The 17,525-nt window shown below is 41.9% G+C and overlaps 1 protein-coding gene across 1 annotated transcript in view; it reads left to right on the forward strand.

Annotated features, from left to right (window-relative positions):
* Nucleotides 1–12,143: 12,143 nt before the first annotated feature.
* ano3 (anoctamin 3) overlaps nt 12,144–17,525 on the forward strand; it is a gene marked incomplete at its 3' end in the record, with an annotated part of 37,153 nt that continues 31,771 nt past the window's right edge. The window contains exon 1 of the mRNA XM_080539379.1: nt 12,144–12,198. Coding sequence (XP_080395505.1) covers nt 12,153–12,198 — 46 coding nt within the window. The 5' untranslated portion in view covers nt 12,144–12,152. The remainder of the gene's footprint in view (nt 12,199–17,525) is intronic.

Below are 17,525 nucleotides of genomic sequence, written 5' to 3' on the forward strand. Positions count from 1 at the left end.
TTGCATAATATGACATTCATTCGGAGTGAAAATGACTAACCCATGGTCATTTTCATCACCATCTTTGGTCACTGCTCGTAAGTTATGGCGAGCCAGTGTTATCCATTCTATTCATTTGTATTTCTATACACAGTTAGTACCTTGCTGACTAGCTACGCAGTGCTACCCTGTGGCGGGGAGTGGAAAATTAGTATCAACACTTTTGTATTGCGTATGGTGCTTGGGGATGGGTGCCTGGGTGTAATGTGATTAAGCGTTTTTAACAATATTAGCCTACCAAATACGATGGTACTCGAAATACCCACACAAATAAAAGCAACTGATGTTTGGGGTCTTTTGATATATAGACACTGGAGAGCTAGATAATCATAATCACTGTCATCACAGAACAATTAGCTGAGGTCAAATGAAGCAAACTATTTAGCCTGTTTAGCACAATAGGCTAATGGCATTAGAGCCAAAACAACGGCTTCAATGACTTCACAGGAAGATAATGCACTGTTTTCCACTATAATCAATACAATCAATATAATTGTATTGTAATCTCATGTTTACCCAATTGGGTTTTAAACCACACCCATGAATCCCATTCGTGCAGAACATGTCAGGCCAATGCGTCAGTGACGAGATGTCCACTTTTAACTTAAGACAGTTGTCTATCCGTGGCTTGAGTTCATTTGCAGTGTAGTAATCATTAAGCATCGCAAAACAGTCTCCTCGAAGTGTAGGCTACGCGCTATGGAAGTCTATGTCCAGTGCCATACAATCGTCCTCGATGGACACACTATCAGCTCAAGTTCCAGGGAATTGCATTCTGCTCCCAGCTGTAAGGAATACGAGCAACAGAAAACATCTGAGGGTTTATCATCTGGTAGGCTATGTTTGTGATTTAATTGGCATGCGAATTATCATTGGTTATAAGAAAAGTTATTTTTATTCTACAGACATTATTATATTATATTTATATTATATTCCCCCATCCCGAACATAAAAATGACTTGTTATTTATGTTTATTTTTAATTTAATCTTTAATATTATGATATTAGTTTGTTATGTTTATTCCCATTTATTTGAAATATTTGAAATGTATCAAACAAATTTTACTAGCACGTTTGAAATAGTTTTTAGCAAATAACTAGGAAATTGTTCAAGTTGGCTATAATTTACCTGACATTTATAGCATAGTGTCTATTTGGCTGTCTATTGAATGGTTGATTTCAGAATATAATGCAGGCCTACTGTAATGTATTGACAGCCAATGGATTATGCATAATGTTAATTTATATTTATATTAAATCATAATCAAGCAGTAACTTTTGTTTTACCATTACTTACAGTAGGCTATAATATTTGAGGTGGTGTAGATCAATATCAACACAATCTGAAGAGACTTCCTACGTATGTTGTAAGGGTAAATGTCCAACTTGCTTAAAGAGGCAATCTGAAATTGGTATGTAAATTTTTTTTACCGTTTAAATTAATTATATATAACCATTGATTATTGAAGAATAGCCTATAACTTATATTGCTTTATATATGCTTCACATGCTTAGTTGAACTGTGTTACCCCTTCATACGGTAACCCAAAATATATTAGTTTTACTCCATTGTTTCTAAACAATGTCATTCTAAATAAACACTGTACAGCTTTAAAACATTGTTAAAGCTACCATTTTGGTAATTCAGTCCTGCATCCATAGCTTCGTCTTTGAATTTCAGAGGATTTTTCCAGCCCCATCCCTCACATGTTTAAGTGGTGGTTAGAATGCTTTGTTATTGTTTAACTCCTCACTCCCAGATTGCCCCTTTATATGGTGAATATCTGAGAAAACACAGACCCATTTTGAACATAATAATAACAATCATAATAATCATAATAATCATAATCATAATGATGCATTTATTTTGTATAATACTATTCTCAGTACTAAATTCATACCATGTCCATCTACCCCAACCCCACCCTGTCCGTTTCTAACATTTACTACACTATAAATGGTCATGACAATGACTCTGGACTGCTAGGGTGATTAAAACATGCACCATCTCTCCAAAAACATTTGGGAGAATATACTACACAAGAAATGTATGGTTCAATGAAAATTGAAATGCTACTACCGGTACTTGGATGTTTTTTTTTTACAACAGCATTTAAATGTCCATTTCTAGTGAACTTACAATTGAAGCAAAGTACAAGGCTAAGGGGGGGGACCTTGCAGAGGAGCAGTTACTCTGGTACAGTCTAATCAGTCTTAGGGCCATTGATACTGTACTGTATTTTGCTATTTTTACTTTTATTACATTTTTGGCATTTAGCAGATATCTTTATCCAATGAAACTTACAACAAATACATTTGTCTAAGTAAGTGAATCATCTATGCATCAATAAAAAGTAATCTATGTTAGGGCCAGGGGCCATTGGCAGTCATAATGAATGAATGTTTTTATTTGCCATGTAATCAACTTGTCAGTCAATTGATTTTTTGCTCTTGGCACAGGGTCAGCCATTGTCAACATGCCTGGAGCAATCATCTTCATAATCTTCATCTTCATAATGCTAAAAGAAGGAATAATAATAATAAGTATTATTATTATTATTATTATGATTCTTAATAATGTTTTTTTGTTGTAAATTATTTCATTATTTACAGCAGAGAAAGGGGGTTAGAAGAGGGGAGTCTACAGGGAGTCTACAGGGGAAGATAGGTAGTGTCTCTGCAGTCCTGACAGCAATGGGAAGCTCTTTCCACCAGCTGGCTGCCAGGCAGTGAAAAGCTGTGACCTGTTGAATGCAGCAGACAGGTCCAGGAGAATGAGAACAGAGAAGAGAGAGGAAGCTCGAGCAGAGTGGAAGGCCTCTGTGACAGCAAGGAGAGCAGTCTCAATGCCCAGTCTTAAAGCCGGATTGGTGAGGGTCAAGGAGGTTGTTCTGAAGGAGATAGTGGGACTGTTTGTTAGTTACAGCTCGGGTTTTAGATAAGAAGGAGAGAAGGGATACCGGTAGTTGTGGACAGTAAACCGGTCAAGAGTTGGTTTCCTGAGAAGAGGCTTGACTCTGACTCAGCTGAAGGCAGCCGGGACAGATCGTGTGGATAGAGAGGAATTGATTACGGTGGTAAGGAAAGGAAGGAAGTCTTTGGAAATGGATTGGAAAATGGGGAAGGGGATAGGATCGAGAGGGCAGGTATCATCAGGGGAGAGGGGGGAAAGAGCTGATAGCAATATTGGTGGAGGGAGGGGTGGTAGCAATATTGGTGAGAGGTGGAGAGAAGGAGCTGCTAATGTCATCAACTTTCTTTTCAAAGTAGGTGACAAAGTCATCTGCCGATAGGGAAGAGGGTGGAGTAGTGTGGAAAATGTGGAGAACAATTTCCTTGGGTAGGAAGCTTTAGCAGCTGATGCAGAGGAGGTGTAGTTGAGGAGGAGAGAGAGATAAGGGTATAGGGCAGGGAGGCTGGTTTTCCTCCATTTCCTCTAAGCTGGCCGGAGCCCTATTCTACAAGCTTGCAGGGTATCAGGGAGCCAAGGAGGAGAGGATTGTGCTGGCCTCAAGGTCAGTGTACAGAGAGAGTCGAAGGATGAGGAAAGAGTGGACAGGAGGGTGGAAGAGGCTGCATCAGTGGATAGAAGGGAGAAGGATTCAACAGAGGTTATAATAATTATATGTTATAGCCTAATAATAATAATACCTCTATTTGTATAGCTTTTTTAAACAAGGTTGCAAAGTGCTAATGAAAGGTGTCGTCATTCTAGCACGACCCACGTTGCTTGAACTGCCTTTGTTACAAGTTATCAGACAGATCAGTGTGGATGGACAATGACAAGACAATGGTGTGACTGAATGTGGATATTCAATTAATCAACAATTTTAGCGTTAGCGTTTTTTTCAAACAGCCAGAGTTACCCAACGTAAGATCACGAGATAAAACCTGACACTGAACCTACACTAACTACTAGCCAGGAGAAAGCTTATAGTTTATCATATTTTTGTTCACTTTCATTACTTACTTTTTACTTATTGTGAGGAATACTCCTCATCCTGCTGCTTCTCCTACTGGCCACACCATTGGCCTCCACAGACTCCCTTTATTATTTTCTTGTCCATCTCTTTTAGTTAATTGTCCTCACCTGTGTCACCTGTGTCTTGTTAATTGTGCAGCATATAAGCCTGGCGTTTGCTACACATCCATTGTTCCACCATGAACTTACGTTCCTGTATGTACCTGTCCTGTGCTACCTTGCTAATCTAAGTAAAGTCAACGTTTTGGTTATCGCAACTTTGAATCCTGCCTCCTTCCTGCACTTGGTTCCACCCTAAACTACCTCTTACAGCACAATGGAACCAAACATGGATCCAGCAGAAAAGTATGCGCCGCTCTGGCAGAAATAGACCAAGTGCGCGCCGCTCTGACTATTGAATCAGCCACGGTCGGTAGGCATGAACAACTTCTCAATCACAAGTCATTGACAACGTGCAAGCTCCCACTATGGCCATTCAGCCGATCCAGGGTCAGGCAGCATCAGCTACAAACCCACCACCACCTGTGCATCCCGAGGCTGTTACCCGAAGCAGAGACGACTGCCAGCCCCTAACATTAACGGTCATTTGGGTGAGTATCAAGGGTTTCTGACAGTGTTCTATAGCTTTTGAATTACAAGCTGCCAGGTTCACTTCTGATCGCACTAAATCACACTCCTGTTGCCACGGCTGTCTGGGACCAGCAGACATCCTTATGCTTCAGCTACCGCCTACTCACAGAGGAGATGAGGAGGTAACAAGGTTCATGGAGTGTGCCATCTAGTTTCGCACCCTCGCGGCCGACAGTGGCTGGAACCCTGAGGCACTTATCACCACTGTCTTCCAGTTCTGGTGTCATGTTGGCAGCCTCTCTCTTGAGGGAGGAGCAACTCCATTCTCTTGGGGTATTCATGGACTCCGGCGCGGTTGGCAATCTTATGGATGTTGGCTTGGCCAAACAACTGAAGAATCCCCTGGCTAGTCTTGACCATCTTGTCACCATTACTGCTCTTGATGGTAGACCTGTGGATTCCTGTTCTCCCCGGGGTGGAGTCTTCTCCCTCTCTGTTTCTATCATTGGGAGGGGGGGCACGTCCCCCTTTACCTCTATGCCCTTGGCGCTTCACCCCAAAAATAAGTCAACGCTGTTTTTCATCACCCACTACAAGCTTGTTGACATGGTAGAGTCTCTGTGTAGATCAATCGATATCAAGTTAAACCAAAGATGTATACTCTAAGTCCTTGGTTAAACTTATTATCAAAATAATGATGGCTTTGCATCAATAGATGGCGGGAAAACTTGCTAAAAGCGTACCTTCAAAGTACAGCATTAACTTTGGTTTCGCTTGGTCAGTTAAGGTAAAACAAAACCATCCAACTTTTCATGTACACATTAAGGGACACCAGTCCAAGAAACTATTATCTTAATGACGTTAAGTGGAGAATGGAAATGTGTGTTTCAAATTCAAGTCAAGTAGACATATGTTTTAATAAATAATCAATGTGCCAGGAAGCTCAAAGGAAGTACCTGCTTGCTAATCGATTAGGCTAATGTACTGTCTCTACTGTATGCACTCATTTACAATGTTTGGGCCCATATTCTGTGATGACTATAGCACTAATTGCTCTGCCATGATGGACAGACATTATGTCATCCAGGGGTGGTTATGCAATCTCTTCTGCTTCCATTTGAAAATTACTTTATTTCATATAATTTCTTTATTTTCTTAGTGGAGATTATAAACCCCTTAGGGTATCATTATATTTGGCAAAAACATTGAGCTGAATGAAATCCTCATTTGCATCACCAATAGACACTGCTGAATTTTCTATTGTATTATGCCACCTACACTACAGTACTACAGAGTACCTAAGGCTTCACTTTAAACAAAGCAGGCATCATAAACAGATTTGGACCACACATCATGTGTTTGAAAGGTCACATTTGGATGCATCAAAATCACAGGATGCAGAAAACACCCTACTGTGTGACATCTGGGTATTCAACCAGCTCTGTTCTCACTTGGGTGGTTTCTGGATCATACACCCAGAGGCAATAGCTTGACATTTTCAAGTATTTGATAGGGGGGGAAGGAAAATAGACCAGCTCAAAGCAGAAATCAATGCAGTTTACATTTTATTAGGGTCTGTGGCATGGAGAGAAATGGCACGATTTGACCATCCAGCTATAATGATTTTGACTCTTAATTCTCCACATGTACATTCAAACTGCTGTAGATGCCTAAAAACAAACGTATTCCGATGTTTTGCCAAGTACAGTTTTGGAGTGGTTATAAGATATGATGTTGGCTAATTGGTTTAACTGTCTACTGCTAAATATTTTAACAGTGGGAAAGATGCTATACTTATTTATTCATGTGTGAAATAAAAGGTTGGATTGGAAGCCAAATTAAACCAGCGCTCCATATTGTCCTCCAGTAGTGTCAGGTATCACAGAGGGTAGAGGAATTCTAGAGAGGTGTTAAAAATGTATGTGTCCAGCAACATGAGAGGGGTGAGGACATAGTCTCTAGCCAACCGTACCAGCTAATGTGGTACAGTACTTCTGGTAAAAATGAATCAAGCTTTTGAGAAGTTCAAGAAGGTTGAAGAAAATCTTCTGGAGAGGGTCTACTACACACAGACACCCTTCCAACAAATCATGGTTTATGCTAGGTGGGGTTTAGAACTAATTGGAGGAATCCTGCGTGTATGTCCCTACTGTTCCTCTATAAGCCAATTGTTGAGCAGACAGTTAGCCGGGAGCATACCTATATGTGATTTGTGGTAGGCAATGAATGTGATTTGAAGGCGAATAGGCCCTCTCTGAGGGGACCTCTAGTCCTCAATAACAATTATCACAACAGAATGATCAGTTTTGTTAAGGAAATGTGACGATCAATTTGACATTGGTATGTGTGGATCCTCTTCTGCAGGGTCATGTCCTCAGAAGAGTCATCTCTCCCAGCCCCTGCTGGAGCAGCAGGACCTGGAGCCATGCTCGTCCAGGAGAAGCAGCCGTGTCCCTTCCAAGCCCTGCATGAGCCACTCAGCGTCCTGGAGCTCCTCCCTAGACACCAGCCCTCACACTGGAACCTCAGAGACAGAGACAGAGCAGGACTCTGGTAAGTTAATCAAAAAACTAATCTCTAGCACAATTCCATTGTTTTTACTCAAAGCAATTCTAAATCATGCTTTGTTCACCTGGAAAACACTGGACCACCCTAATTACCAATTGTAACAGGATCTGGTGAAAAAGTAGGGCAAGGTCATTTTTCATCTTTTTCCAGATTATGAAAGTGCAGATTATACTTCAATGAGGTGTGACTTCACTGAGGTGTCATCCATTGAAATCTGAAAATAGTTGAAGAAGATGCTATTTGAATATCGGTACACCTCAAACCAAATACCGGAGAATCTCACTGACTCTGAATCAAAACACACACAAAACAGCTGCTGATAGCTATCAGCTAAGAAGGTACATCGCTATGAACATCTAACTGCATGTTTAGCACATCACAACATGCTGATAGAACATCAACAAGCTAAAAACACATACAGTAACTACACATAAGTAGATGATCACACAGTCCTTGCTTTTGCACACATCCTAAAACGTATGTTTGTTTACAAGCCATGTATCACTTGCCCTGCCTACGGCAGACGATACAGTGAATCCAATTCACAAAAAAGTATTTAGCAATCCTAAAGCTGTTGTTTGTTATGAGTGGGCTCTTCAACACTTCAACTTTTGTAACATGCAAAAAAAATTAAAACCTTTTTTTCTTTTTGGTCATTTGCACGACTTGAGAATTGCCGACATGCGGACCTTTTCACCAGACCATGTCACAATTGGTCTCACTCAACCTCAATTGGCAAAACACTTCAATCATGTGTCAGAGCATAAAAGAAGTCTCAGGTGACCTCTACTGTGTTGGGGAAGAAAATGGAGCAGCATGGCGAACAAAGAGGAAGAGTGAGAGCAAGAAGAGGAGGGGGAAGAGGAAGAGGAAGGCGAGCCAATATGTCTAATGAAATCCGCTCAACTTTGGTTGACCATGTACTCAATCATAGCCTAACAATGCCCGAAGCTGGGCAGCCAGTCCAGCCGAATTTGAGCCACTTCATGGTAGCCTCAGTTATCCGAGCATTTAGAGATCAGAATAGGTAAGTAACCACTTCAGTAGTCTTCTATATTCTACAGTAATTATAGTAATGTAACTTTATGGTTTCTATGGATATCTACACTGCTTAGAGAAATGTATAGTGTAGTGTTGTTTTGTCTTACATTTATGAAATATGTGTAGCTGTATATACTTTTCAGGCAATGGAGGAGGTGTCTGACGACATCCACACAGACGCATGCCGGGATTGGATCCACCATGACAGGCGCTTTTTCCCCCACTGCTTGGCCAAGGAGAACATCGCAGGCGATGTAGATGAGATTTGCTTTGTTACGTTCTTGTATTTGTGAACTGATTTCATCATTACAACCCCAGAAAGACAGTCTAAGTGAGTTTTCCAAAATAGGTAACATTTGTGTATTCTCAGAACTCTAACAATGTTGCAGTATCAACAATGAGTTTACAGTATAACTCTCGGAAGCTGGATTGTGAGTTTAGCCCAATTGGAGTTCATTGGATATACAAATGTGCATTGTATCCTAATCTAATACAATGATTGCAATGTTTATATGATATATTCACAGTATTGAATTACAATATGGCAACAGTCTTTATACTGTATGGACCATAACATTGCAACCTATTTTGAGACAAAAAAAACAACCTAAACTTTAAAAAAGGAAACAATTTCTACACAATTTTATACATTTGAATATGTAACATGGCCTCATGAAGCCAAAACATATATAAACACTATTTTGATGGTAGTGTTTTTAGCACACTAGTGTTTAATTGATGCTCTGTACGATATATTCATATGATACCTGTGTGTATTGCTTTGGTGAAGAAAAAAAAACTGTTTTTGAATTTTTACAAAATGGTTAACTCTTTTCAGTTTTGAGTTTAGAGTTTTGAGAAATTGAGCAATGGTTTCAGGAAACATGTTTTAAACGATTGGAAAAAACTGTAATGCTGTTTCATAGCCAGATGGTTCTGTGACGTGAGTGCTAATGAGTCCATCATATACAGTGCCTACCACTGCCACCACCACATCAGAGGCCATTGTCTAGTCTGCAGATCATTTGAGGTCAACACAGTTGACAAATATGAGTCATCAACTGTAGCCTCCTGTTTGATCCCTGTCTAAAAGGGAATTTGTGAGAATCTGTCAAGCTCAGTGTTTCTGCGAGCCGGTAAAATAACCATATCAGCAATTTGTACTATTGCTGCTGAGTACAAGAGGGAGAGGCATCTATAGTAATGCATTTAGACGTCCTGATAGTCTCCATGATTCCGGTTCCACTTTGAGTAGAAAATGTACGCTCACCAAACACTTTATTAAGAACACTATTCTAATAAGGGTAGGGCCTCGCTTTGCTCTCAAAACAGCCTTAATTCTTTGTGGCATTGATTCTACAAGATGTTGGAAACATTACTTTGAGATTCTGGTCCATGATGACATGATTGCATCATGCAATTGATTTTTCAGGTGCATTTTCAAGCTGTGAATCTCCCGTTCTACCACATCCCAAAGGTGTTCTATTGGATTCAGATCCGGTGACTGGGAAGGCCACTGAAGAACACTGAACTCATTGTCATGTTCATGAAACCAGTTTGAGATGACTTTTGCTTTGTGATGTGGTGCATTATCATGCTGGGAAGTAGCCATTAGAAGATGGGTACATTGTGATCATGAAGGGATGCACATGGTCAGAAACAATACTCAAATATGCTGTAGCATTCAAGCGATTATTGATTGGTATTAATGGGCCTAAAGTGTGCCAAAAAACATTCCCCACACCATTACACCACCTAACCTAAATGATTGAGAAGGTTCCTAATTCCTAATGAAATGTTCAGTGAGTGTACTCAAACACACCACAGTGAAGAAATCAATTTCCTGGAATTAAGTGGAGACACGTTTAGGTCTGTTATTTCTACATAATTTGTTATTTTTCAAACAGACGCACACATTTAAAAAAAATATTTTCCCCTCAATGCAATAGGCAATCTGTTTGAGTTTCCTTTCTGTATGGCTGTGCCTGCCAGTATTCAGACATTTATTGCAACATTTGCAGAGGCACTGCATTATCCTATTACCTCCTAGACCAAATATCAGCATTATGTGTAAATCATTTTAGTTACATGGGTGGTAATGCTGTTTCCTACCTCTTCTATAGCTAACAGTTATCGATTACGCGTTTGCCAATGTACATGCTGCTTGCAAGATGTACTTCATGTGTTATTTATATAATATCTGAAACCCGACTATTAAATAGTTAATGACTGTGAACTGTTTACCCAGATGCTTGGGGTAATGCGTCATTATCTTCACCACCAACGGAGGTGAATGTTCATCATATTGACCACAGGGTGGCAGCATACCTTCTCCGAAAATGTAGTTTCCACTGCGAAGCAGTGTTCTGACCTAGATCAGTAAATTAACCGACAGGAATGGAAATACAATTTTAATGGGAGTAACCTTTAAGAGCTATTTTTTATTTAATTATGGATGTATTGACCTAGAAGCCGAGACACATTTGTGTTGCAGTGTGAAATCTACCAAGGAGTTGGCATGCGCAACATTTCCCACCAGTACTCCATAAATATCAAGACGGTGGGAAGAGGAGAAGCCTGCTGAGTTGTGAGGAAGCAGATGGTATTTCTGTTTCTGACATACTAGAGGCCACTGTCTAAATCACAGACACTGAAAGACAAATATAGGCAACGATGTATAGACTTGAATGGAGTCAATGTATAGTTTGACCTGTTCACAAACAGTCAAGTGACATTGCAGGTAAAATCTCCAATGTCAACGGGACTGTAGAGATTAGATTTGACGTCTTTATAACGATGATTAACAGCAATAACACAGTTCTAATTGGAGGCGCCCGTTGACATTTATCAATACCTTTCAGACAGAGCACTGGTTACATTGCCTCTACAAAAATAATGTGTATTTCAGTCATACTCTATGCATAAACAGAAAGAAAGAAAAAATCATGATAGCAAATATAATGGCCTTTTTCATAGGACTTTCTTAGGATTATTTCATAATGGACATTGTATAACATTGTTTGAACTGGAAACTCAACAGGAATCCAATAGGACCATGCAAAGTCTCTATAAGAACAGTTACAAAGCAGTTCCTCCCTCAGTGCAGAGACTTGGTTCCATATAAACAAAGCAGTTTCTTCCTCAGTTCCTCACTCTATCCTCTCACTTCTCTGGCTGACCCTGGGGTTCTGTGTTTGTCCCTGTGGAAGAACCCTTTTGGTACCCTTTTGGGGTTTGAACCTAAATTAGTTCTACATGGAATCCAAAAGGTTCTGCCACAGGGCCAAATCATTCTTTCATTTTAGGTAGGCTTAGCAACTAGTTAATAGCCTACTCCCAGGTAGCCTACTGTCAGCCAAGGCAGACCGCTATGAATAATATGATCTTGTGCCAAGATTTGTACCAATTATGGAAGGAACATAAGGAGAATTGTTGGTCTGAACCCAGTTTATTTGTCCCAACTTGTAAAACTTAGATTCATTATTCCAAATGTAGGCCTACTACCCTACAATCTCAATCAGTTAGACTCTTGGTTGAAATGGTTGAATGTGATTCTGCGCAATATAGACTAGGAGGCAGACAACAGCGCAATGCATAATCGATAGGATGGCTGTCTCGTCCCTGTAGAGTGAATCGCCTTATAACGCTAACCATTTGCGCCTTGTCTTAAGTCGCGCAGGCAATAATTCTGTTCCTCTGACTGTCAGTAAAGGGGTGGAGGGTCCATCGCTGGACCTCCCCTACAGTACGTTACCATGACAACAGCCATGGATGGGAGAGCATGCGGAGCTTAGACAGGTGTTGGGGTTTGCGCATCGCGTTAGAGATCGTTGGACATGATGGGAACTGCAAGAACACCTACGCAATCCCACCGTAGTTTCCCATGTATTCGGCAATATTACTTATCGAAATACGGAATATAATTTTCAGTGGAAATCAATCAAACGCCAAAATGGTGCATCACTCGGGGTCTATTCAGTCCTTCAAGCAGCAAAAAGGTTAGTAGTTACGATTCGGTCTCTTTCGCTTTGTCCAATCATTTTACTGATATGTATGTTAAAGTGCACCTTGTTTACTAGTTTGCAAATTCTGTTTTGGAATGAGCGTGCGTGCACCATACGCTATCGTTGAAGGGTCGTCTTGGAACTGTGACGCAGAGTTGATGCTGTTGTCTCTCCCCGGATGAAGGTGTATTTTAAGGAATACTTTAGCGTAGACTATTATCTGCCTTGATTACTCACTGAACGAGTGCAATTACATTTGATGAACAATAATATATAATAGCGGATTATTTAGACAAAGGCGACAAGCAATGAAATAAGTAGCCTACCCACTTGCACACAATGTTAATCAGATCTATACAATCGTTTACATTTTAAGTTAAACAAAATGGTTTGAATTCAATTTTAAACAAAATAAAGCGTTATTAGCTGAACATGTCAGCTAAATCTGAGAATCAGTGCAAATTGCTGTGGTTCATCAATTAATGTAAAAAGGACCCACTCAAAACAAATCCAGTCTGATGAACATCACACACCATTCAAACGATCATTGGTACAAGTTAAGAAAAGTACAAGCTATTTGATACAATTATTTTGACTTTTGCAGGTCGATTTTGTCCAGTGATGTACATGCTGTTTTTGTTAGGCTAAATCTGATTGTTTCTAAGAAAAGCTTTACCTCCTTTCCTCAGTATTGAAAACAATGTGGGTTAGCCCTAATCAATAACATAGTAGGCCACCTTGTAAAGGTTAAGTGGTTGTCTTTGCATGATAACACAATGTGAAAATAGCACCACCCAGGCTGTCTGCACCAGAGGTAATTGAATAGGAGAGTAGGCCTATGAGTAATCTATGGAAAACTGAGGTAATATGAGAGACAGCATCTAAATCCTAATTAGCACGTCATGTTAAGCCAGTAACATATGCATTTAGAATTTCATGTTTTAGAGTGGAATCTTTCAAAACGTCCTTGATATAGTGTGTATTGTTCACAGTACTGTACAGTACATGGTGGCTTGTATAGTACATAGGCCTACAGTGTTTACATGTTATTTTATTTCCGCTCTTGTGGTACTCCTTTTGTAGTGCTCATGTGTGCAGTGTCCTGTGGAAGCAGAGTTAGATTTACTAGCTGCTCTTTCACAACAAGCCTTGTTGAAAATTCAATTATTGCAGTATTTGGCACATTTGGCCCTTTCCGCGAGGGTAATGCACACAGTAATAAATATTTATTGCGGCATTCATTGGCTTCTTTCACTCTAGACAGATTTTCACGGCTGCCTAATATTGATTGTGGAATGTATGCTCAGCTTTTTAAAGAACATTAGCACTAACCTACTACTCTAATGATACTAATGTATCCGAAGGCCATAGTATTTAAACCAGAAAATTCTGTGTTTATCCTTTGTGATGAAAGCTGGTGACAGGTGTTCCTTGATTGGGAGTAATGAGTTCTCTGGCTGGGTTAATCTAGCCGAGAGGACATAGTGCTGATGATGGCCAATTGAAACACTGTTAGCTTGACTGAGACCTGCATGATGCCGGATACTGTTACTACATCAGTACAGTAGTATTCCCCTTGCACTACATATTTTATTGGACGTTTTTGGCATGAATATTGATTTGATTACACATTTATACACAAGCACAGTGTACACAAGCAAAAAAAAAAAGCACAAGATGGTGCCCGGCGTGGCAGCTGTGTTTTGCGTTCCTGACAAACAAAACTCCGCTCCCCAGCATTGTACTAGCCAACGTTCAATCACTGGACAACAAGCTGTGCTAGCTAATGGCAAGGATCTCCTACCAACGAGAGACAAGGGACTGTAACATGTTTGACGGAGACCTGGCTTTCATCGGATGTTCCCGACCACGCCATCCTACCCCCGGGGTTTACTGCCAACCGCGCGGATAGAGCAACTGAACCTTCCGGGAAAAGCAAAGGAGGAGGGGTATGCTTCATGATTAACAATGCTTGGTGTGAGGGGCCGACGATGGACTGTTAGCTGCTACAGTTAGCTACTCGTGCGTGCTGCACTCCTTAGTTTAGAATACCAAAAATCCACAGGACTCCGATGTAAAAAGATATCAAAGGTTTTATTCCAATTTCCACAGGTAAGATCTCCTTTACAATGAGCAAGATTGTGATTTCCTAAACTATGTTTTGCAACTACGACTACGGTCAAAAAACTATATGCTTCCAGTCTCAAATCCAATCACCGACACACTGCCTAGAACAATCTAGAAAGTTCAACGTAAAGAGGTCTGACGTTCTTAAAGAGACAGCAGCCCCAATATTTAACATGGGCTCTGAAGGCTAAACCAAAGGGGTTTCCTATGCTGATACAAATCATATATCAAAACATTGTTTCTACATTATACTTATTAACATTTCCAATGTAGAATTTATCCAAAACTATAAATGCAAAATCATAAACCTCATCCAAAGTAATTGGCTCCTACATACCGGCCCCTAATTCATTGTCCTTTTAACCTAGATAAGAGACAATTATCAACAACTAAAAAACACAAGGAGCCCAAAAAATAAATCTTCTTCTTCTGTTTCCACCGCTGAATTACCATACCTGGTGCCAGAGGTCATCAATACATAGCACACCGTAGGAGGACAGTCTTTACCACCGCCTCATGCAGCCTCTTGAAGAAGACATACTTTGGTGATAGGTCTACATAAAGTGCTTGTCTTTGTCTTGATGCGGACCTGGCGTACTAGACCGTACTTGTCAGGGACCGCCTCGATTACCTTGCCCAGGACCCATGAGTTGCGTGGAGCGGTGTCGTTGACAATCAAGACGATATCTCCTTCAGCAAAGCTGCGCGACACACGTGTCCACTTCTGGCTCTCTTGTAGCTGAGGTAGATACTCTCGGGTCCATCGTTTCCAGAATATGTCCGACATATACTGAACCTGTTTCCATCTCCTGCGGGCATAGAGATCTCCCTTCATGAAGAGACCTGGTGGCAGGGATGGCTTGGACTGGAGAAGCAAGAGATGATTGGGGGTAAGCGCTTCCAGGTCGTTTGGGTCACTGGAAGCCTTGGTAATTGGTCGACTGTTGATGATGGCTTCCGCCTCACACAAGACAGTGTGCAGGCCTTCCTCATCCAAGGTCTGCAACTTTAAGGTGGTGCTGAGAATCTTCCTGACCGACCTGATCATCCGTTCCCAGACTCCGCCATGGTGAGAACCAGTAGGGGGGTTGAACATCCACTGGATTCCCCTCTGACGTAGAGTGTCCTCAATCTTAGAGCCATTCCACTCTTCTATAGCTCTCTTCAGCTCACGCTCAGCTCCAACGAAGTTTGTCCCGTTATCTGAACGGAGGATTCTCACCTGGCCTCTTCTCGCTAGGAAGCGACGGAGAGCATCAATGAAAGAGTCCGTATCCAAAGACGACGCCACCTCAATGTGGACTGCACGGATAGCCAGGCAGGTAAAGATAACACCCCACCTCTTCACAATGCTTCTGCCACGTTTAACTTCAAACGGACCGAAGTAGTCGGTGTTGGTGAATGGGGGTTCATCTGGCAGGACCCTGTCCTGAGGCAAATTAGCCATCTGTTGTTGCCCAGCGGCACCATACGAGCGTCGACAGGTTACACACTTGGAAAGAACTCTTCTTATAGCTGCGTGAACACCAGGGATCCAATACTTGAGTCGCAGTTTGGACAGCATATGGTTGCGACCACTGTGACCCAAGTTCTGGTGGATATTTCTGAGAATAAGTTCTGCCACATGGAGGTCCTTAGACAGGATGGCAGGGTGTTTAACCTCTTCCGGCATCGCTGCTCTGCAGAGTCTTCCACCTACTCTGAGGACTCCATCCTGAAGTATGGGTTTGAGCTTGCAGAGATGACTAGTAGTCTTCACGCCATCGCCTTTCTGAAGCGCGGTGATCTCTTCTGAGAATTTCCGCCGCTGACTGAAGCGAATGATCTCAAGCTCTGCTTCCTTTAGGTTCTCCACAGTGAGGTTGGTCTTCGCAAGGCCTGCCTTGAAGATCATCATCTGCTTCTGAGCCTCAGACTGTGTGAGAGAAGTGCGCATCTCCTTCCTCTTGCGACACAGACACAGCAGAGTGTTTCTCAGCTTGAGGATCCAACCTACCGCCTTCCTGAGGCGCATCCAGGAAGAGAAGTACTCGAGGAACTGCTGCACTGTATCCAACTGTTCTTCAGCTGTAGTGGCGCTGACCACGGTGTTCCTTACCTCTGGGTCCTCCGTGGTTAGGTCCCCAGGGTTGTCTGGATTCTTTGGCCACTCCTCCATAGGTTTGGTGAGAAAGTCCGGCCCCTGTATCCAAGTCTCGTTGCGCAGGAATGACTCCACGTTCAGTCCCCTTGACGCGTGGTCAGCAGGGTTCTTTGTGGTATTCACATATCGCCACTGTCTTACTTCGGACAACTTCAAGATGGTCTCCACTCGATTTGCTACGAAGGTGCGGAATCTACTGGTTCTATTTCCGATGTATTTGAGCACAGTAGTGCTGTCTGACCAAAACACAGACTCCTCGAGCTGAAGTTGCAGTTCTGATCTCAGAGTTCTGTCCATGCGCGCTGCCATGGTAGCTGCTGATAGCTCCATGCGTGGGATGGTAATCGGCTTGAGTGGAGCAACTCTGGCCTTTGCCATGACAAAGGCTCCATGAAGCTCGTTGTCATTGCTCTTCTGTAGCAAATAACTCACTGTTCCATAGCCCTCTTGACTAGCATCTGCAAAGTGATGCAGTTGGCTGAATGTTGTCTCGCCAAAGCCTTTAGGCTTGAAACACGAGCCACTCCGAAGTCTTCCAACAGGTGAAGGTCGCTCACCCAGTTGGACCATTGTTGTGCTAGATGATCAGGAATGACATCGTCCCAACCTAGCTTCAGTCTACAGAGTTCTTGTAGAATCTTCTTTGCCATCAGGACCACCGGCGCTAGGATACCCAACGGATCGTAGATTGAGCCAACTACAGAGAGAATGCCTCTTCTCGTGGATGTTCTGTCTTGTACGACGATCTTAAACTTGAAGTCGTCAGATTCGGTACACCATCGGACTCCCAACGCTCGCTCAAAAGGGAGCTTGTCCAGGTCCAAATCTAGGTCTCTAACTTCTTGGACGCGTTCTTCTGCAGGAATGGCTGACAGCACGGCCCGGCTGTTGCTCACCCATTTTGTGAGCCGAAATCCTCCCGAACTAAGGATAGCTCTCAAGTCGTGGTACAAGGAAACAGCTTCTTCCTCTGAGCTAACTGACTTGAGGCAGTCATCGACGTAGCAGTTGTGCAGCACGGTTTCGACCCCTTTGGCGCCGTACTGGTCTC

This window comes from Nansenia antarctica (assembly GCF_963989245.1).
Source record: "Nansenia antarctica genome assembly, chromosome: 9".
NCBI classification, from domain to species: domain Eukaryota; kingdom Metazoa; phylum Chordata; class Actinopteri; order Argentiniformes; family Microstomatidae; genus Nansenia; species Nansenia antarctica.